The sequence below is a fragment of the Lactuca sativa genome, chromosome 6, assembly GCF_002870075.4.
Source record: "Lactuca sativa cultivar Salinas chromosome 6, Lsat_Salinas_v11, whole genome shotgun sequence".
Classification (NCBI taxonomy): Eukaryota; Viridiplantae; Streptophyta; class Magnoliopsida; order Asterales; family Asteraceae; genus Lactuca; species Lactuca sativa.
In genome coordinates, this window is record NC_056628.2 from 20,680,076 (window position 1) to 20,700,669 (window position 20,594).

General features: G+C 39.5%; 1 protein-coding gene across 1 annotated transcript; it reads left to right on the plus strand.

Annotated features, from left to right (window-relative positions):
• The first annotated feature begins 3,611 nt into the window (after positions 1–3,611).
• Positions 3,612–19,865, plus strand: LOC128126754 (uncharacterized). Its single transcript, XM_052764854.1, has 3 exons — positions 3,612–3,815; positions 4,051–4,116; positions 19,464–19,865. Exons 1-3 carry the CDS (start codon positions 3,612–3,614, stop codon positions 19,863–19,865), a joined length of 672 nt encoding a protein of 223 aa, XP_052620814.1.
• Positions 19,866–20,594: the final 729 nt, after the last annotated feature.

Genomic DNA, 20,594 nt, shown 5'->3' on the forward strand with positions numbered 1-20,594 from the left:
TGGTTGTATGAGTTAACTATCGACACTTTTGGGACTTTCCTATCTGTATTCTTCATTCATGATTTGGTGTGCTTGATTCTTAATTTTAATATTATCTTTGATTTAATCTAAGTTAATCACCCCAAAATTTATTGTCAATCTTTGTGGTTATATCGATTTTGGGATAATCTAATTTCAATTTAGATGAACTGGATATGTTCGTCGATGGGGATAGATAGTTTTAAATGGATGGTGATGGGATAATTTTAGATTTGATTTGAAGATAGGATTAAACCAAGTGTTGTTTGAGTTTCGGTGGATAATGATGCATGAATCGAATTTTTGCAGCATAATTTTTTTAGATTTTGCTGAGAACAGATAATATTTGGATGAAAAACGATTTTGGGGATTGATTTCGGGAATGATATAGAGGAAAATCAGCTGATAGAAGAGTGGGATATGTGATCTTCAGTTAGATGTATGTGATAAGAGAGGTAGCATGTGAGAGAGCAAGGGATAGTGTCAGTGGGGTGGATCATGGGTGGTGTAAAGGTGATGGCTCTCAGATGAATATATCTGGTGATTGTCTCTTCTGATTTGCAGGTAGAGGAAGAAGAAGATTCATGTAGAAGAAGAAGGTGGGAGAGAAAAAAGGGGGCGGGTAGACCCGTTTTTTAATAACTAAATTAATAATGTGTTAAAAAATGCAAAAAAGAAAAGAAAAGGGCAAAACTGTCCTTTCAACATTTTTAGGACCAAAACCATAAAAAACTTTGGATTTTGGACGTTCCATGCAAGCTGAAAACTTTTTGGACCCCATCCAAAGATTTTTACAAACGACAAGGACCAAATTTGCAGTTTTGTCTTAATCTAATATTAAGTTATTGTTTCATTTCACATTGGTTCAAAAAAAAAACCAATTCGTTTTTTACGAGAATAAATTCAATGCTTCTTTTAAGTCCCGACATAAATAAACTTACTCTTCCTTTATATATATATATATATATATATATATATATATATATATATATATATATATATATATATATATATATATATATATATATATATATATATATATATATATATATATAAGAGATGGTTATTTTGAGATAAAAAATAGAGATTGTGTGATTAATCATCAGCTAATACATTCTAACCTCAACTTCCGTCAATTGTTAAATAATGCACGAGTACAACAGTAAATTTCACGTTTATGTTTAGAAAGCGAACACATTCCTTCTCTGTTATACGATTACGAAGCAAAAATCTTCTTATCGCTAAATCTTCGATTCTCAGTATCAATCTTCTAATCCTATCATCCAACTTTCGCAATTCATTCAATCTTTTCTTAAAGTTCCTATTTTACTAAATTTTTTTATCACATTAATGAGCATATTTAAATCGATGAAAATGATCGAAACAGAGCATCCGTTCATATTTTCAAAATACGAGATATAATCCACAAATTAAAGAAACAATCACATCGCATTAATCATTATAATTCAAGAGAGCTTCAGAGCATTTGAATATTGAATAAAGATCGATCTTCATACAAGATGTTGTATTCAAAAGAAATTGACGAGTCAATCGTAAGTGATACTATCGCAGCTGAAATCAATTCATCTCGTAACGACAAAGAAATCAATTTAACTTGTTCAACTTATCAAAATAAACATAAAAACCTTCAAAATACGATTGGCGTTCACGGTTAAAATAATTCATTACGTATTGCAATATAATTTAGAAAGTTCATTCTAATTTTTTTTACTTAGTCATAAACAAAATACATAACTGATAATGTGTTAATCATATGTTAAACCTCATAATCTTATACGATTATACATTGTAATTTATGATTCAACATATATTACAAATGTACTAACAGATATGACTAATAATATTTCTTTACAAATTGTAATACATGATTAATCATATGTGATTATGCAGTCTAATATATGATTTAACATATATGACAACGTATAAATGCAACTAACTAATCATAAAGTATAATACATGATTAGTCGTATATGTCAATGTACAACCGCATGATTTATCATATGTGTTCATACAATGAAATTTAATATTAATGATATATTAAACTATATAATCATATATGATTATACATCCTAATATATGATTAATCATATATTACAATGTATAAATACATATAATTAATCATTTATGATTAAACAATATAATATATGATTAAATATATATATTACGATGTATAATCATACATGATTATACAATATAATATATAATTAGTCAGATATGACAATCTACAAATACACATGATTTGTCATAGGTCTTAATATATTGAAATATATAATTAGTGATATATTAAACTATATAATGATATATGATTATACATCCTAATATATGATTAGTCATATATGACAATATATAAATACATATGATTTGTTGGGTATTAGATGTTGCGTCATTGAGCTTGTTGTATTTAGTCCCTTGTGTACACGGTATTGGGCCTGTCCACCCGTCTCATTTATTAGGGTTTATGTATTTGTAGTGCATGCATGCACCATAGGAGGTTAACGCTTTTATCTTTGAAATCCTTTGTAAACCCTAATCACGCCTCTACAGTAGAAGTTCTTTGTCGAGCTCTCATGAGGCTGTGAAGCTTGAATCATTCAGCTTATTTTGAATCATTGTCGTGTTCTTATTTACTTCCTGTTTTGAATCTTATCGATCTTTAAGAAGTTTATTCTAACAATTGGTATCAGAGCAGGAGACTATGTAATCTATACGCATCTCTTCTGATAAAAGAAGCTAGTAGGGTTTCCATTAATATTGGATCTTGCTCAGACGTCATCTATGTGTTCTTGACGCTGTGATCTCAATATTACCCTATATTTTTACACTTCTGATTCTTAAACAGGTTACAAAGATCTTGTTAAAATGTCACATGACGATTCTCAAATCAATTCCATCAGTAGTATTGGGTCAACAACAAGGATTCTCATTCTCTTTCTCAATGATTATGAAGTTTAGGCGCTTCATTTTGAAGATTATGTTCTAGGTTTAGAAGATAATGGTTACTTGATCTGGCAAGCTATTACTGTTGGAACTTTCGTTCACTCTAGAACAAGAAAGGTGATTAAACTCAAGCTGAACTCAATCAACTTATTCTTGATGTCAAAGAAGTTCCTTGAGATGAGAAAGAAAAGATGCAAAGCAACATCAAAGCAATGAGAATCATTAGATTCGCATTGCAGGCTGATTCCTTTCGCCTTGTCAGTTCTTGTGATACAACCAAAGCTATATAGGACATGCTTAAAGAGCTCTATTCAACAGGTGCATATTTGGAACATTCTACTCAAACGCTCCTGTTGTCCGAGTTTGGTGCTTTCGCACAAAAGACTGATGAAAATCTTAGTCAAGCGTTCAATCGCTACAATCATCTTTTTAGCAGGATGACGGAACATGGCATTGGACGTGAAAACATCGAGCAGAAGGTAACATTCATGAATGGGTTAAGGTTTGAATGGATGGTTGTGGTATCAACGGTGAAAGCTCATGAGCAGTTTTGAAACTACACCTTAGCAAAGGTAGTAGGTATTCTGAAGTCACATGAAAGCGAAGTGACTAAAGAAACGAAAGTTGTGTCTAGCATGGGTACGTTGGCACTTGTTGCAAAGGGGAAACAAGTTGTTGAGGATGAAGATGAGACTAATCTTTCTGACTGTGAGCTCACAAGTGAAGAGTTTGCTTTGATGGTGTCAAATCCTAGGAGATTCGAAAAGAAGAAGTTTCCTTCCAACAAAAACCGAAACTGGAAAGGAAGCTACAGTTCAGAAAAAGTGAAGGAGGAGAAAGTGATTAACTTCTAGAATGAAGAAGAAAAGAAAGAGAAACAGCTTGCAAGTGATTCAGGCTATGATTGCAACTATTGTTATGGCAAGAATCATTTGGCTAAAGAGTGCATGTTGAGGCGATTGAATGAGAAGAAAGAAGGAGAAGAAGATAAGGCCTACCATCTTCGCAAGCTAGAGGAAAGAAAGCAAAAAAAAAAAGAAAGATGATAAATCGATGCCGGCTTTGATTGTGTAGGGTAATAATGATGAAGATGAATTCGGTGGAGTGGAGGTATGGTCCACTAATTCAGAGGATGAAGAGGTTAGAAGGCCCCACTCACGGAAAAAGTTTTGTAGAGAATGAAGGGGAATCGTATATGATGGGATTAAAACAACCTTTAATCTATGAAGATCGATTAGATCTTGAACAAGTATATGAATATAAAAACATTAAGAACGCAATAAAAAGAACAAGACAAGATTGAATCAAACGAGTCGAATGATTAAAACAAAATCCTCAGAAGAGCTCGACTAAGAACATCAACTGTAGAGGATTGGTAGGTTACAAGAACGATTAAAGAAAACCTTGAAATTACTATCGTTAAGCTCTCTATCGTTATTCTCTGAATCGTTAACCTAATATGCATGCAAGCATTAACTTATATACAATACATAAAAGGCTCTCGGTTGGACAGGCCCAAACCGGAGTATACATGGCTAAACTATCGAGCCCAAAAGACGCAACATCAAAATAGAACTTCAGCCCAACAATCTCCCCCTTTGCGTCAATTTGGAGCGAGACCTTCACTTTTTACTTGGGCCAGCAGCTGAAGCAGGTACCTTCTTCTTCACGGTGCTAAACAGACACTTGGTTATTGAGAGGATGGTCTATCTAAACCGGATGTACCAATTGATCATATCATTGAAGTACTTGATGTCATCAGCCGAATTCGCTTTACACTGCTTGATAATCGATAAAACGTGCTCCAAGCAAGCTGTGGTGTAAAGGTGTTTGTCAGCTAAAGCGAAGAGACATTTCTGTCCTTCGGCTCTAGTGAACATAACCGAGTTACGCCTCGGATCAATCTTGCCCATTTTCATTTGGTTGAGATCACTGGCCGATCCCACAGGAGCTATCTTCGGTTTCTTCTTGAAGACTGTGGCAACCTCCTGATCCATTAGGGCAACCTCCATGATGTAGCATGCTAACGTCCTCTTGACATGGTCTATGATGGGACCATATTCGGCTTCATCAATCAAAAGGATATTGTACAGGACAATCCAATCATGAGGATTTAGATTCGGCAGATCCGCCAGGGAGATAAGATGAGCAGTTCTTGCTGATCCTCGAATGAGCTTGAACTTAACGTTTGTGAATCTCCCCACGGCATATGGCTTCAGCACCCGAACGTTCACAATCTTCTGAGCGCTCCATGTAAGGTATTGAGGGCGAGCAGCCTCCAGATAGAAGTCAATGAGCTCCCTGTCAAGCTCATCGTTCGGATGTGGGACTTCAAAAATGTTAGAGAAGGCGTGGAAGATGAACGCCTTTCAAGTCAGCGGCATATCAAATTGCGAATCGACAGTGTTGTTGCAGTCGAATGATATAACCGGCTCGAGCCATAATATGCTTGGAGTTTCTATGGCCTCTTTTATCATACGATCCCTGGTCCAGGCAGGGAAGAGCATCTTTCGGCTCTCAAGGAGATCGTGGGCTTCTTTTTGCTTTCGTTCGGCTTCTTCAACCTCACGCGCCACACGACTGGCATCATCATCAGCATTGTGACTGTTCTTTCGTTTCAACATGTCGGCAATGGTCTCCTTGTCTTCATCTTCATCTTCATCTTCCTCAGCTATGTTTTTACCCTTGTTCTTCACACCCGAACCCGAAGCATGATCAGCAGAGGGTGGTTCGGTTGTGTGAGTAGCTTTGGAGGAAGGAGGTGGTTTCGATCCCTTCTTCTCATCTCCCCCTTGTTTCGGAATGGACACGAAACTCGGTAGGCCTTCAATCTTGCTTAAAAGGTCCATGGCCGGAGAGAGCTTTTCAGCGAGGGTACGCCTCACCGAATGGTTTAGGATGGGGTCGTGTGCTTCCAGGATGTTTGATAACGCTGCGTGGACATCCGAAACACACGTCTTTATTACCTCCCTTTCGGATCGAAGAGCTTCCAATTGTTGTTCGGAGTTGGAAAGTTGCGTGCTCTTGACCTTTAGGGCAGTTGTTTTACTCGCCAGAACGTCCATCAAAGAGTTCTCTGCTGCAAGATCCTCTTGTAGCTTAGCCAGGCGGGCATCGGTGGAGGCATGAAGTGCCGAGTTGTCGTCGCTTAGATGTTGGCGGAGTGAAGCGAACGAAGACAGCTCCGTTGAGACGAACTTGGCCGATTGTTGAACAATCGGTTCCAGAGTTGTCTTGGTGGCGTCGGCGCTCTCCTGCAAGGACTTCAGCAGGATGGTAGTGTCGGAGAATAGTTTATCGACTTTTTCGGTCGCAGCCTCACACGCTCTGGTGGAGGCATCAATCGCAGCAGTTGCTGAGGCCACCGAATCATGTTGAGCCCTTGAGAAGGCATCAACGATTTTCTGAAGGGCAGCTTCAGAAAGAGAGGACTGCTGGTTGGAGGAGGAGGCGAGAAGTAGATCAACCTTCTCGTGAAGCTCTTTAAGATGCTTCTTTGTCACTGGAGCATCATCCTCCTCATCGCTCTGAACTTGAAACGGGCTATAGTAGACCGAATCAAAGTTCATGTGATCACCACCAAGGTAAGGGTTGTCGCCATCGGAGGCATTTTCTGGAGATGGAGGTGGTGGTGAAGCTGGGGGTGTTCTGGTTGGTGTATGTTGAGTTTGAGTGTGGGGTGGGGTAGTTTCGGGTGGTGGTTGAGTTTGGGTTTCGGTTTGTGGTGGTTCGGTTACTGGAGGGGTTTCGGTAACTGGTGGTGTTTTGGTTGATGTGGTGAAAATGGGTGGTGGTATAGTGAAAGAGGTTGGGGGAATGGTGGGGTTTATGGTGGGAATGGAAATAGGAATAGTTGGTGGAGGTGAAGGAACTGGGGATTGATGAAGTTCCATCTCTGGGGTTGGGGATCGAGGTGGTGTGTTGCCTCGTTGAGGAGATTCGTCTCCTTGAGATCCTTCAGAGTCCGAACTTCCACCCTCAGATTCGCTTGGAGAGGAGGGAATAACTAGCTTTCGCTTCTGTTGGGTCTTCCTCCTCTTTGGCTGTGGGGACTGTGCAGCCTTCGGTTGTTTCCTCTTTTTGGGAGAAGGTCCTTTTGGAGCTTTGGACACTTGTTTCCCTTTCTCTGCCTTTTTGCCCCTGCCCACCGGTTTGTCGGCATCATGAATCGACCTTAGCGTGTCCGATGTCAGTTCCCTTGGACCAGTTGACCTAAACTCCTTGATCGTTCTGATCAGTCTGCTGTCGGAGGGCACATTTGCATACATTGTCTCCGGGATGGAGCCAATGAAGGAAAATTTTGATGCATCTGATACGATGATCTTCTTGGTATGGAACGTACCAATAGAAGACATCGATGCACCATCAGCAGTTGGAACGTTAAACTTGTCCATGGCCCATCTTGTTATCAAGATCCAGAACTGAGCCAATGACACCTCCGAGTGTCGGGATGAGGAAGAGAGGCTCTGAATGAGTTGTTGCCATAGGACAAACACATAGTCCAGGTTTATCCCGTTGTATACCCCGTACATTATCGATAGGAAGAGACGACTTGCACCGTCAGATCCTGAGCTCCTCTCTGACAGACCCTTAAAAAGGACTGTAAATAGGCCATTCCACTGTGGCAGTAGGCAAGACTTCTTAAACTTGGCGACAGAGGTGAGAACCTCTGTGTATCCCATGTTATAAAACATGTTAAACAGCATCCCAACCGGAATAGTCTCCGGATGAACTCGTGAAGGGTCAACAGCAAACCCTAGCATAGTGCAGAACCTTTGTCATGAAACGGAGGTCTTGTGCTCTGCAAGCTCGAAAAATACCCGGTCAACTGCCTTGTCATAGTAAGCCGTAGTGTAGACCTGCGATAGGGCCACCATAGGCACAGTTTCAATTCTTGAGAGAGCAGGTGCAAGCTGGGAGTACTTCAAGCATTCAATGACCGGCGACATGTAGGAATCGTACGCAAGTGGGTTAAGATCAATGACAAGACATTGTTGGGGTCGGATGGGAAGAATCTGTGAGGTTGCATGAACAGAAGAAGATTCAGCCATTGTTGCAGGTTTGGAGAAGAAGATGAGCGGGAGAGTGTTTGGGAATATTTGTGCTTTGGAAATTATGGAGGCAGTAAAGAGGTAAAAGATGGTGTAGACGGCTTTTTATAGTGGGTGATAGGAGAGAGAAAAATCGTTTCAAATCTCTTATGGAAATACGAAGCGGGTTTTTGAGTGACTGATTGGTGACAGTTGGGGCGTGCGATGATCACGTAGGAGAGAGAGTGTCAGTTTCCTAGGATTACGCCACCCAATAAGCGCCGGTTCAGAGAGAGGAACCGTTTCCATTTCCACACGCGCCTTTAATTCCAGAGTGATAACGCTTCGATATTGCACACGCGTCCATAAGTGTCAGGAAAAGCGCGGCCGTTTCAAATTCACGCGCGCCTCCTTTTTACCGTCGTTTGAATTTTATCCCTTTAACTCCCGCCGAGTCAGCAACCTTTCGTCTTATCCCTTTTAAACGGCATTTTTGAATTAATGACCCACATGGATAGCTTTTGACCACAACATCATTATTAACCATCCAGTAATAATCCAGCCTGTAAATAATTAGTAACGGAATTTTGGAAAATCTAGGATTTTCGTGCAAAGAGTGTAAAAGAAAAAGAAATAAAGCAACTCTTTTAAGGATATACTGTGATGTCAATAATGACACGAAACTGATGATCCCGGGCACGAATCTCTTCCTTCAAGGTCAAGAGAGACCTCAAAGTGTTAGTGTGGAATCCCGTTGAATTACGATCAAACACTTATTAATAAATGTTGAAAGGCTTCTTTTAATTAGGCTATTTAAGGGTGGTTTCGCTTTGATTCATCAATTCTATTCTTGATATAAGAAAGAAAATGAACAAAGTACTTGTGAGACCGGTGTAGCCTGTTGAACAAGTAGGTAGGAATTGATTTTGTATTGGCTTGGATTGATATAAAATCTCAGATAAAAAAAATTAAAACTGGATCCCTTGGGAAGAAATGTTATGGTGTGTAACAATTTCATGGGAATCACTCAAAAGAAAAATGGAGATTTCATGAAGGTACATTCGTCAATTCATTGGTGAAAACTTGAGCAAATTAATTGGTCACTGTCAATTCGTTGGTATTGAATTTTGGGTTTCACTCAGCTCGTAGTGGCACGAAACTAAGCTCATAAACACAGATGTTGTGTAACCATAAACCTCAGTGGTAGTTTCTGAGAGTCTCAAGGGTTACGATAATGAAACGAATGTAGTGGAGAAGAGTTATGGAGATGGTGTAAGAAAATATAGTACCTCTGCTGCGAAAATAAGGACCAAGCAGGAAACTCTTAACTCATGTGAGAAAAGAGTGAGGTAGCTCACGATTAGAATAAATGTATTAGCCTTATTGGGAAGACAAGGTTTGTGTATACCAGGTCATGAAGGCTATTATTCAAAATCTTATGAGGCTTGGGACACATACAGCAGCATGCTTCTAGGGACACTTAAGTAAGTCAACAAATATATCCCCATAAACGAATGAGCACACAAAAAAAATAAAATATTTTTGGAGTTTTTGAAATTTATAATAAAAATAAAAAAATAACAAAAAAAATTAGAAGAGAAAAAAAAATAAGACTTAAAAAAAACTTTGGAAAAAGAAAATGAAAAACCGAACCCGAACGTTCGGTTGGTTTCAGTTGGGAAAAAGTTGAAAAACCGAACCCGAGCGTTCGGTTGGTTTCGGTTCTAGAAAATTTTGAAAAACCGAACCCGAGCGTTTGGTTGGTTTCGGTTCTAGAAAATTTTGAAAAACCGAACCCAAACCTTCGGTAGGTTTCGGTTTTGGAAAATTTTGAGAAACTAAGGAATTTGGACATACAGGAGATAAATACTTTTAACACAAAGAAAAACAAAATTGTACAAGAAATATACAACTCAGAAAAACTACCTTTGAAGTAATGAGCGAGTCAGATGGTTGAACCGAACCCGAATGTTCGGTTGGTTTTGCTTCTTACGTTTTAGGTTTAGAGGTAGTGTGAGGTACTGACTCTGATTCCATCATACCTAGCCCTTGCAATATTTTATTGAATGATGCTTCAGGAAGAGCTTTGGTAAAGACGTCAGCCAGTTGATCAGTGGTTCTTACGAAGTGAACTTCGACATTTCCATCTTCCACATGATCTTTGATGAAGTGATACCTCAGTGCTATGTGTTTGGTTTTAGAGTGTTGCACTGGGTTATGACAGATCCTAATTGCACTTTCAGAGTCACAATATAGTGGGATCTTCTTCATATTGAGTCCATAGTCTCGAAGTTGACTCGGGATCCAAATCACTTGTGATGTGCAGGATGCAGCGGCGATGTATTCCGCTTCGGCAGTAGACAACGACACACACGTTTGTTTCTTGGATTGCCAGCTGACCAACTTCCCATCAAGGAATTGACAGCCACCAGTTGTGCTTTTTCGGTCGAGTCCACATCCTCCAAGGTCAGCATCAGAATAGGCTTGAACGAAGAAGCCTGAGTTGGATGGATACCATAGACCTAAAGACGTGGTTCGCTTGAGGTAGCGTAAGATGTTCTTCACTGCAAGCATGTGAGGTTCGCGTGGGTTTGCCTGAAATCTAGCACAATAACACACAGAAAACATGATATCAGGCCTGCTAGCAGTTAGATACATTAGTGAGCCTATCATTTGACGATAGAACGTGATATCGACAGCCGGTTTGTCTAGAGATGGGGTAAGCTTGGTGCCGAATGCCATTGGGACTTTGACTTTTGAGTCTCCAATCATGCCAAACTTCGCTAGGAGAGTCTTCGTGTAAGCTTCCTGATTTATAAAGATGCCTTCGGGTCCCTGTCTTATGTTTAAACCAAGGAAAAAGTTAATAGGACCCATGGAGCTCATTTCAAACTTAGTCTCCATCAGCTTTCTGAATTCAGCTGTTAAGCTGGGATTCGTGGAGCCAAAAATGATGTCATCGACATAAATTTGAACTATCATAAGGTGGTTACCTTCCTTTTTGCGAAAGAAGGTTGGGTCAACCGAACCTTGTTTAAATTTAGACATCTTTAAAAATTTTGTAAGCGTTTCATACCAGGCTCTCGGAGCTTGTTTGAGGCCGTACACAGCTTTATCCAGAATATAGCAATGATTTGGATACTTTTCATTCACGAACCCAGGAGGTTGCTCCACATACACAGTTTCTTCGAGTTCTCTATTGAGAAATGCACACTTGACATCCATTTGGAAAACCTCAAAGTTTTTGTGAGCAGCATAGGCCAGGAATATTCTAACAGATTCTAGTCTAGCAACTGGAGCGAAAGTCTCTTCATAGTCTATCCCTTCCTCCTGACAGTATCCCTTAACCACCAGACGAGCCTTGTTCCTTATGACATTACCTTCCTTGTCCATTTTGTTCCTAAAAACCCATTTGAGACAAACAACCAAAGCATCTGGAGGAGTTGGAATGAGGCACCAGACTTTGTTCCTTTCAAACTCGTTCAGTTCGTCTTGCATTGCTTGAACCCAATCAGAGTGATCGAGGGCAGTGTTAACTGTCTTCGGTTCAACTTTTGACACGAATGAGTTAAACATACAAAACTCAACCTTTGAAAATAAGGATGTCTGTTTTGCCTTCAGTTGAGATCGGGTCAGAACCTTTTCAGATACATCACCAACTACTTGAGAGATAGGATGATCTCTGGTCCATTTGGTAAGAGGCGGGTAATTCGGATCAAAGGATGGGTCTAGTTCAACATTGATCATTTCTTCTGGCTTAGATTGGCTATCATAATCAAGAGTCATATCATCATGCTCCCCCTCAATTGATGAGTCTTGAGAAACATGAGGTTCAGGGGTTTCTTGTGGTGCCGGGCTTTCAGGCGTTGAAGCACCTTCGTTTGGAGAGGCATCTTCAGTTGAAGTTGTAGAGCTTGGCTCCCCCTGGACTTGTGAGCTTGGCTCCCCCTCGACATGAGAACTTGGCTCCCCCTCGACTGAAGCATTGTTAGATGGAGATTCATCAGTGGGCGATTCTCCTTCATGCATTCTTCTTGCAGCATCTTCGACAATCTGCTTCATATGATCAACTTTGTTGTCAGCTGCACATGCTTCTGAGAGAGAAGCTTTTTCTGGTTCGTCAAAGAGTTCCAGAAATTTCTCGTATAAATTGGCGATCGAGACTGTGACTTGGCCGGTTTGAGAAAAGATTTCCTCGGCAGTGTCTTCTATGGCCTGTAGCTTCTTGACATAGCTATCGTCAAAGGTCACATAGTATGTCTCTTCAATCCTTCTTGAACGTTTGTTTAGGACCCTGTATGCCTTGGATGTGAGCGAGTAACCCAGAAAGATTCCCTCGTCGGCTTTGACATCAAACTTATTGCGGTGTTCTTTAGAGTTAAAGATGAAACACCTTGAGCCAAACACGTGGAAAAATTTCACATTGGGCTTTCTGTTGTTTATTATTTCATATGGTGTGAGCGTGAAGCGCTTGTTGAGATAGGACCTATTCTGTGTAAAACAAGCAGCAGAAATAGCGTCAGCCCAAAAATAAAGAGGTAAGGAAGCGAAACTTAGCATAGTTCGGGCAGCTTCACACAAAGATCGGTTTCGTCTTTCGACTATTCCGTTCTGTTGTGGTGTGTAGGGAGCTGAGAAATTGTGACTAATTCCCTTTTCTGCAAGAAACTCTTCAAACTCCCTGTTCTTGAATTCAAGGCCATTATCGCTCCTGATGTTGCGAACAACCTTCTTGAGCTGGACTTCAATTTGCTTGATAAACACTTTCAGCTTTTGAGTCGCTTCAGATTTGAGCTTTAGGAAGAACACCCATGTAAATCGTGAAAAGTCATCAACAATAGCAAGAATATACTTGCTACCACCGATGCTTTCGATAGATGAAGGACCACACAAATCGATATGAAGTAATTCGAGTGGTTCAACAACTTTTGTGTTGATTACAGATGGGTGACTTTAACGACTCTGCTTCCCCATTTCGCATGCAGCACACAAATGCTCTCTATGGAACTTGAGCAATGGAAGACCCCTAACATGACCTCCAGTGACAAGTCGGTTGATATCTTTGAAATTGAGATGAGAGAGTCTTCGGTGCCATAACCAGCTTTCGTCGGATTGAGCTTTTGATAACAGGCATATGGCTGGGTTTCCTTTGATAGGTTTCATGTTTAGAGGAAACATTTCACCCTTTCGCTCTGACTTGAGAATCACTTTCTTTGTCCTTTTCTCTATGATTTCAGAACCTTCATCATCGAATGAGACTTTGAGACCTGTACCTCCAACAAGCTGAGATACACTGATAAGGTTGTGTTGGAGTCCTTCCACATAAGCCACCTTCCTTATAGTGAAGTCTCCATTTGTTATCATTCCGTATCCCTTTATGGTGCCGAAAGAGTTATTTCTAAACTTGACGTTGCCACCATTTGCAAGAGATCTGTATTCCCTGAGTTCCTCTTTCCTCCCTGTCATGTGACGCGAGCAGCCACTATCGATGTACCATTCTTCGTCAAACTGCTCGTCACTTGTGACCTGCAAAAATTAAGTAGATTTAGGAACCCAAAGTTTCTTGGGTCCATGTGAGCTTTTCATGGAAACGGGAATAGTAAGAGAGATGTCAACTAGATATGTTCGTTTTATTAGAGTTGTTTCATCTTTCTTTTTAATGGTAAAGATTTTTATTTTGTTGGGACTGGGTGTGTTCGTTTTGGACTTTGGTTTGGATTCATTGACCTTCTGCTTTCCTTTTTGTTCAGCTGATGAATGAGATTTTTGAGAACAAGCGGAATTAGCTTTAGAGCAAGATGGAGATGAATCGGTGGAAGTAGAAGAATTAGAAGAACGAGAAGAATTAGAAAGAGAGGATTTGGATTGAGAGGACTTCCTGGCTGGTGACTCTAGGTGAGCCTTTTGCTTTTGATCATTGGAGGGACTGACCTTAGAGTCTTGTTCTCTTTTGTCTTCAGAACCGAACCTCTGCATTTGGTTGGAGTTGTTCTTGGAACCGAACCTTTGGTTTTGGTTGGTATTTTCTTGTGAACCGAACCTTGGCTTTCGGTTGTTGGAACATTCAGGCTTTCTTACAGGATTGTTTTCATACTTCAGATTCTTGTCTTGGTGTGAGTAGTATGCATTCTGGGAGTGCCAGAATTGTTTCCTTTCAGAAAGGTTTTTCCTGTATCTTTGGTTTCTTTCTATCTTCTTATCCCTCATCTGCTTAGGTTGATGGTGAACATTAGCTTTCATTTTCGGTTTCTCCTTGGCTGGTTCCTTTTGAACTTCAGGAGTTTTACTTTGAGCCGAGGGAGCAGAGGGAATATCCGAAGAAGATCCAGTTTGCACTGAGGGAGTAGAAGGAATGTCTGAAGAAGATCCACTTTGAGCTGTTGGAGTAGAGGGAATGTCTTCTTTTGCTGAACGATCATTCTCCTAAGGAATATCTTTCGTACCACTGGTGCTTGGCTCATTGAAAGTATCCGGCTTATTCAAGGGTTCAGGTATGTATCTCCCTTTTCTCATCCAGGAGGTTCTTTCAGATAGGCCAACGGTTTCATTTCCATTATCTATTGGAGCTTCCCAGAAGTACTCATCACAGCCATCAGCATTGTCTTCGTTTACAATATCTGTGAGCTCAGCTGTTTGATGTTCGGTTACTCCAGTCATCTTGTATACTTGATTCGGAGTGGTCCTGACCTTTTGATACACAACTGCTTTCTCTACTAATTTCGGGGACTTTTGTTGGGACAATCGAGCGAACTCCACAAAATTTTCAGAAATTAGATTTTTGTGGTTTTCAGTTTCGCTTTTAACAAATTCTAAGCAGTCAACCGTGTCCTCTACAGAAATTTCACTCATGTTTTCGTCCTCGTTAAGCTCAGTTGCATTTTCAACATCAATTTTGTTTTCTGAGCTAATGTTGGCATTTAAAGAGTCAAATTTTTGTATAGTTTCGGTTCTCAGTTTAAGTCTATCATTTTCATCCAAAAGATTTTTGAGCATGTCCTTGTGGTCCTTGGATTTAATGAAGGACTCAATTTTGTCCAGTCCATACATGTAGGTCGGATTTACATCATCAGACGATATCACACTCTCACAATTATAGGCTTCGGCATCGATTTCATCCTCCTTAAACTCTAGGAAGGGTAAAATCATGCGATGGATCTTTTGGCCTATCTCACAGTCCAAGTGAAGTTGAGTAATATTGGAATATAAACGTTTAGCAATTAAACAAAAACATTTCGTTGTTTTAACAATTTTAAATTGTCTCTCTACAAATAAATGTTTTCGTCTTTAACTTTAACTAATTCCGACTCTTTTAACTCAATCCACATTCGCCGCTCCTCACTCTTCGACGCCACCCTGCTTAATTGATCAGTCAGGTTAGAATTGGTGACTCGAGTTTGAGTTAAGCTACTATCTAAATGAGAAATTCTTGTATTAACATTTTTTAGTTCTTTCTCATATGAGGATGGTGGTACTTTAGATGAAATAAAAACAGATTGTACCTTCTTTATCAGTTCATCGAGCTCATTGAACTGCTGGCTGAGTGGTTTGGCCGTAAAGAACATATCCTCCTGTACCTTCGGTCCATCGCTTCCTCCATCGGTGTTGTATCCCCTCATTTGAGATACATCAGTCACCATGAAGCATTTTCCTCCATTGCTTTCCTCCTTAGCCACATACGCCTTTCCATGGGTAGGCTTCCTCACTTCATCGTCTTCTGAGTCAGTAGACCAAACTTCAGTGCTACCGAACTCATCATCATTAACCGAACCCTGCACAATAAGAGCATTAATAGAAGGGTCAGTGGTAGACTTCTTCTTTCTCAACTCATCCAGTCTCTTCTGCAGCACGACTTCCTCATCATTTCCATCGTCCTTTTCAGCCATCTTCTTAAGAACACAGTCCTTAGCATAGTGGTTCTTGCCACCACAATAGAAATAGCTTACTCCGGAATTGCCATCTGCCTTCGGTTCCTTTTTGGGCTCCTCAGCTTTCGGTTCATTATTCACCTTTTCAGAACTGTAACTCCCCTGCCAGTTTCGGTTTTTGTTGCTGGGGAATCTTTTCTTTATGAACCTCTTGGGATTGGACACCATCATGGCATAATCCTCAGATGTGAGGTCATATTCTTCCAAGTTGAGGTCTTCATCCTCCATCACAGCTTTACTTTTAGATAGGAGAGCCAATGAACCAAGACTCGAAACGACGTTCTTTTCTTGCAGCACAATCTTCTCCTGGGACTTGAGAATACCCACCAGTTTCGCCAAAGAGTATGATTTAAACTGCTCATGGGCTTTGACTGTGGAAACCACTGCTCTCCATTCAGACCTTAATCCATTCAAGAAAGTAACCTTCTGCTCGATAAGCTTCCTTTCAATATCGTGTTTGATCATCTTGCTGAGAAGATGATTGAAGCGATCGAACGTCTGGGTCACTGTTTCTTCAGCTCCTTGCCTGAATTCACCAAACTCAGATAAGAGCAAGGTTTGGATAGAATGTTCAAGATCCTCGTCTGTAGAATACAGTTCACGAAGTCTATCCCATACTTCCTTTGCCGTCGTACATGAGCTAACCAATCTGAATGTGTCGGACTGAAGGGCGAATCTGATCAACCTTAACGCCTTAATATTACATTGGAATTTGTCCTTTTCATCTTGTGCAATATCCTTCACATCCTTCAGCAAATCGTTGTACTCCTTTTGTGTCTTAATGATTCTGGACGTTGCTGAATGAGAAAACGGTCCATTGATGATAGCTTCCCATATGAGGTACCCATTATCCTCCGATCCAATCACATAGTCTTCAAAGTGATGCGCCCATACTTCATAGTCATGGGTGTATAAGATTGGAATCTTTGTCTTTGAACCAATGCTTTTGGAAATATTAATAGGGTTTGATTGCGTCTCGTCCATTATGATCGTAAAAACCTGTTCAAAGATCAGACTTGTAATAACTCAGATTAGGGCAAAACAATAAATATCAAGATACGTCAATAATGAGATGACGGCTCAATAAATATTATTAATTGCGGAAAAACCCTAATGGAAATCTTTTTCACAGTAAAGATGTGTATCGATTACACAGTCTCCTGCTCTGATACCAATTGATGGGATTAAAACAACCTTTAATCTATGAAGATCGATTAGATCTTGAACAAGTATATGAATATAAAAACAGTAAGAACGCAATAAAAAGAACAAGACAAGATTGAATCAAACGAGTCGAATGATTAAAACAAAATCCTCAGAAGAGCTCGACTAAGAACATCAACTGTAGAGGATTGGTAGGTTACAAGAACGATTAAAGAAAACCTTGAAATTACTATCGTTAAGCTCTCTATCGTCATTCTCTGAATCGTTAACCTAATATGCATGCAAGCATTAACTTATATACAATACATAAAAGGCTCTCGGTTGGACAGGCCCAAACCGGAGTATACATGGCTAAACTATCGAGCCCAAAAGACGCAACATCAAAATAAAACTTCAGCCCAACAGTATATAGGTGCAAAGTGTTTTATGGTGACAAATGATGTGTCACAAATACGAGGGTATGCAACAGATGGAGGACAAGGACAGGTGAATGGAAGAAATGATGACAACTGCTTCACTATGAAGCCAATTCTTGCACAAATCAACAAATGTGATCAACTAATTAATAAGATACATTACATTCTTGAATCTATTAATATTCCTGTATCTAATTATGAAACTGAATTAAACAATTTAAAATTCACCTTTTCGAATGTAAGTGAAAGTTTGAAACGAACTCGCCTATCAAACGCTAACATAACCGATCAAATCAGCAGGGTGTCGTCCAAGAGTGAGGAACAAAGGATGTGGATAGAGAAGATAGATTCTGAGCTATCTAGGTCTAGGGACGAGTCTATTTATTTACAACGAGACAGTTTAAAGCTTTTAAAACAACGTAGCATTTTTTGTTTGATTGCTAAGAGGCTTTATTTTAATATTACTCAATTGCATTTGGATTCTGAAATTGGTAAGAAAAATCATAAAATGATCTTGACATTTTTGGAATTAAAGGAAGATGAAATTGATGTTGATTATTATCAATGTTAATCTATCGTCTCATCAGAGGAAACCTTAGAGGCTTATAAAATTGGACTTGAAAAAATTGACTCATACATTTAGTCCAAAGACCACAAGGACATGCTGAGACAGTTACTCGATGAAAATGACAGGTTAATGATCAAAACTGAAACTATACAAAAATTTGATTCATTAAGTTCGAAATTGAGTTCAGATAATAAGTTAAATGTTGATAATATTTCTGAATTCGATGAGGACAATGAGATGAGTGAAATATCTATAGAATATGAGTTTGACTATTCACAATCCCTTAAAGACAAACCTTAAAAAGCGAAAGCTCTGATTTCAGAAAATTTAGTTGAATTCGCACATCTTTATCAAAACAATCCAATGGTTCTAAAGGAAGTTGCGACTGACTTTCCAAAGGTCCAAACGTCGCCTAACTGAGTGTTCATAGTTAATGGCGTATCTAAATGTCATACTGTCAAACTAACGTTCGTAGTCGAAGCTAATAATGCTAATGTATGTGATGAGCACTTCTGGTCCACCCCGATTGACAATGCAGACGAAACGGTAGGTCTATATGCGAAGACCTCTTGGAGAGTTAAAGGAAGGTATGTTGCTGAACCTTTAAATAAGGTTAATACTACCTATGAAAAGGGAAGTTCTAGTGGAACCAAGGATAATCTCACTGATAACTCTTCAGTTCAAGAAAACACTCATGTGTGAAAGACAAGGGCAAAAGCAAATGTTCACAAATCTGCTAAACACTTCGCAACAATAAAACATCAATGAAACGTTGGGTACAACAAAAATCTACAGGAACGAAAACAATTTTGGAAGTCAAGGAACCCTAACTTTGTTCATCATGAAAAGCATTTCAATCCTCAGACGAACGTTGGATCAAATGCAAAAAGCCAAAAAGTCTCTTCAAACGTGAATCCCAAAGGCTTATCATCTCGTAAGTCTCACAGTCCTCAGGATCAAAGACACACAAGTCATCTCAGATCCACTACCTATAACCCACCTATCCTTCAAATCATAAGTCAGCTCCCAAGAACACCTTCATTTCTAAACCAGGAGTTTCGTACTCTTCCACCTCCTCACTACACGATAAAGGAAAGGCGAAGATTGTTTCAGAGTCACACACACTCCTTCTAGATCTAAGGAGAAAGAGAGAAAGTTTGTTAAACATAAAATAAGAAACAAACAAAAACAAAAACAAACTAACTTGAAAGAATCACATCAGAAAGATAATCATATCAAGGTTTTCACAATAAAGAAGAAAGAACAAACAACCTTAATAAAGCGAACTTATATGATTGATCTCTCTATTGCTTATCCAGTTTCTGTAAAAGTCTCACGAGGACCTAAACACCTTTGGGTTCCTAAATCTGCTTAATTTTTGCAGATTATTCGTGACGAACAGTTTGACACTGAATGGTATATCGATAGTGGTTGTTCGTGTCACGTGACGGGAAGGAAGGAGGAGCTGAGAGAATATAGAGAATTAGAGAATGGTGGTCTCGTGAAGTTTGGTAACAATGCACTTGGGGAAATCAAAGGATACGACATGATAACAAATGGCAAATTCTCAATTCACAAAGTGGCATATGTTGAGGGACTGCAACACAACTTAATAAGTGTTTCGCAGTTGGTAGTGGGTACAAGACTAAAGGTCTCGTTTGATGATGAGGGATCTAAATTTTTTGAAATGAAGACGAAATCAGTGTTGCTTAAATCAAAACGTAAAGGCAAGATGTATCCATTGGATATCAATACGAGGGAAACCTTCTATATGTCTGGTCACTAAGGCTGTAATAAATGACAGTTGGCTATGGCATAGGAGACTTTAGCACGTCAACTTCAAAGATATCAACAAGATAGTTCTTGGTGATCATGTGCGAGGTCTTCCTCTCTTGAAATATAACAAGGATCATCTCTGCGCCACCAAAGAAATGGGAAAGCATAGCAGGAAAAGTCATCCAACTATAGTGAACACGAAACTTATTGAGCCACTCGAACTACTCTACATTGATCTTTGTGGCCCATTTGCAATCGAAAGTATTGGTGGTAACTAATATATTCTCGTAATTATAGATGAATTTTCTTGTTTCACTTGGGTGTTCTTTATTAAACATAAATCTGATGCAGCTCCTAGGCTCAAAAAATTTATCAATCAGATTGAGTTACAACTGCGAAAGGTGGTTCGCAATGTTCGAAGCAACAATGGTCTGGAATTTAAGAACCAAGCATTCAATGCATTTCTCACTGATAGAGGAGTATCTCACAATTTTTCTGCTCCCTATACTCCACAGCAAAACCTGGGTCGTTGAAAGACGAAATTGTTCGTTATGTGAAGCATCCAGGACTATCCTTTCATTTGCATGATTGCCTCTTTACTTCTGGGCTGATCCTGTTGCCACCGTCTGCTTCACTCAACAACAGATCGCATCTTAATAAAAGATTTTCTGTCACTCCCTACGAAATTATCAATAAACGAAAACCTAACGTCAAGTTCTTCCATGTTTTCGGTTCCAGG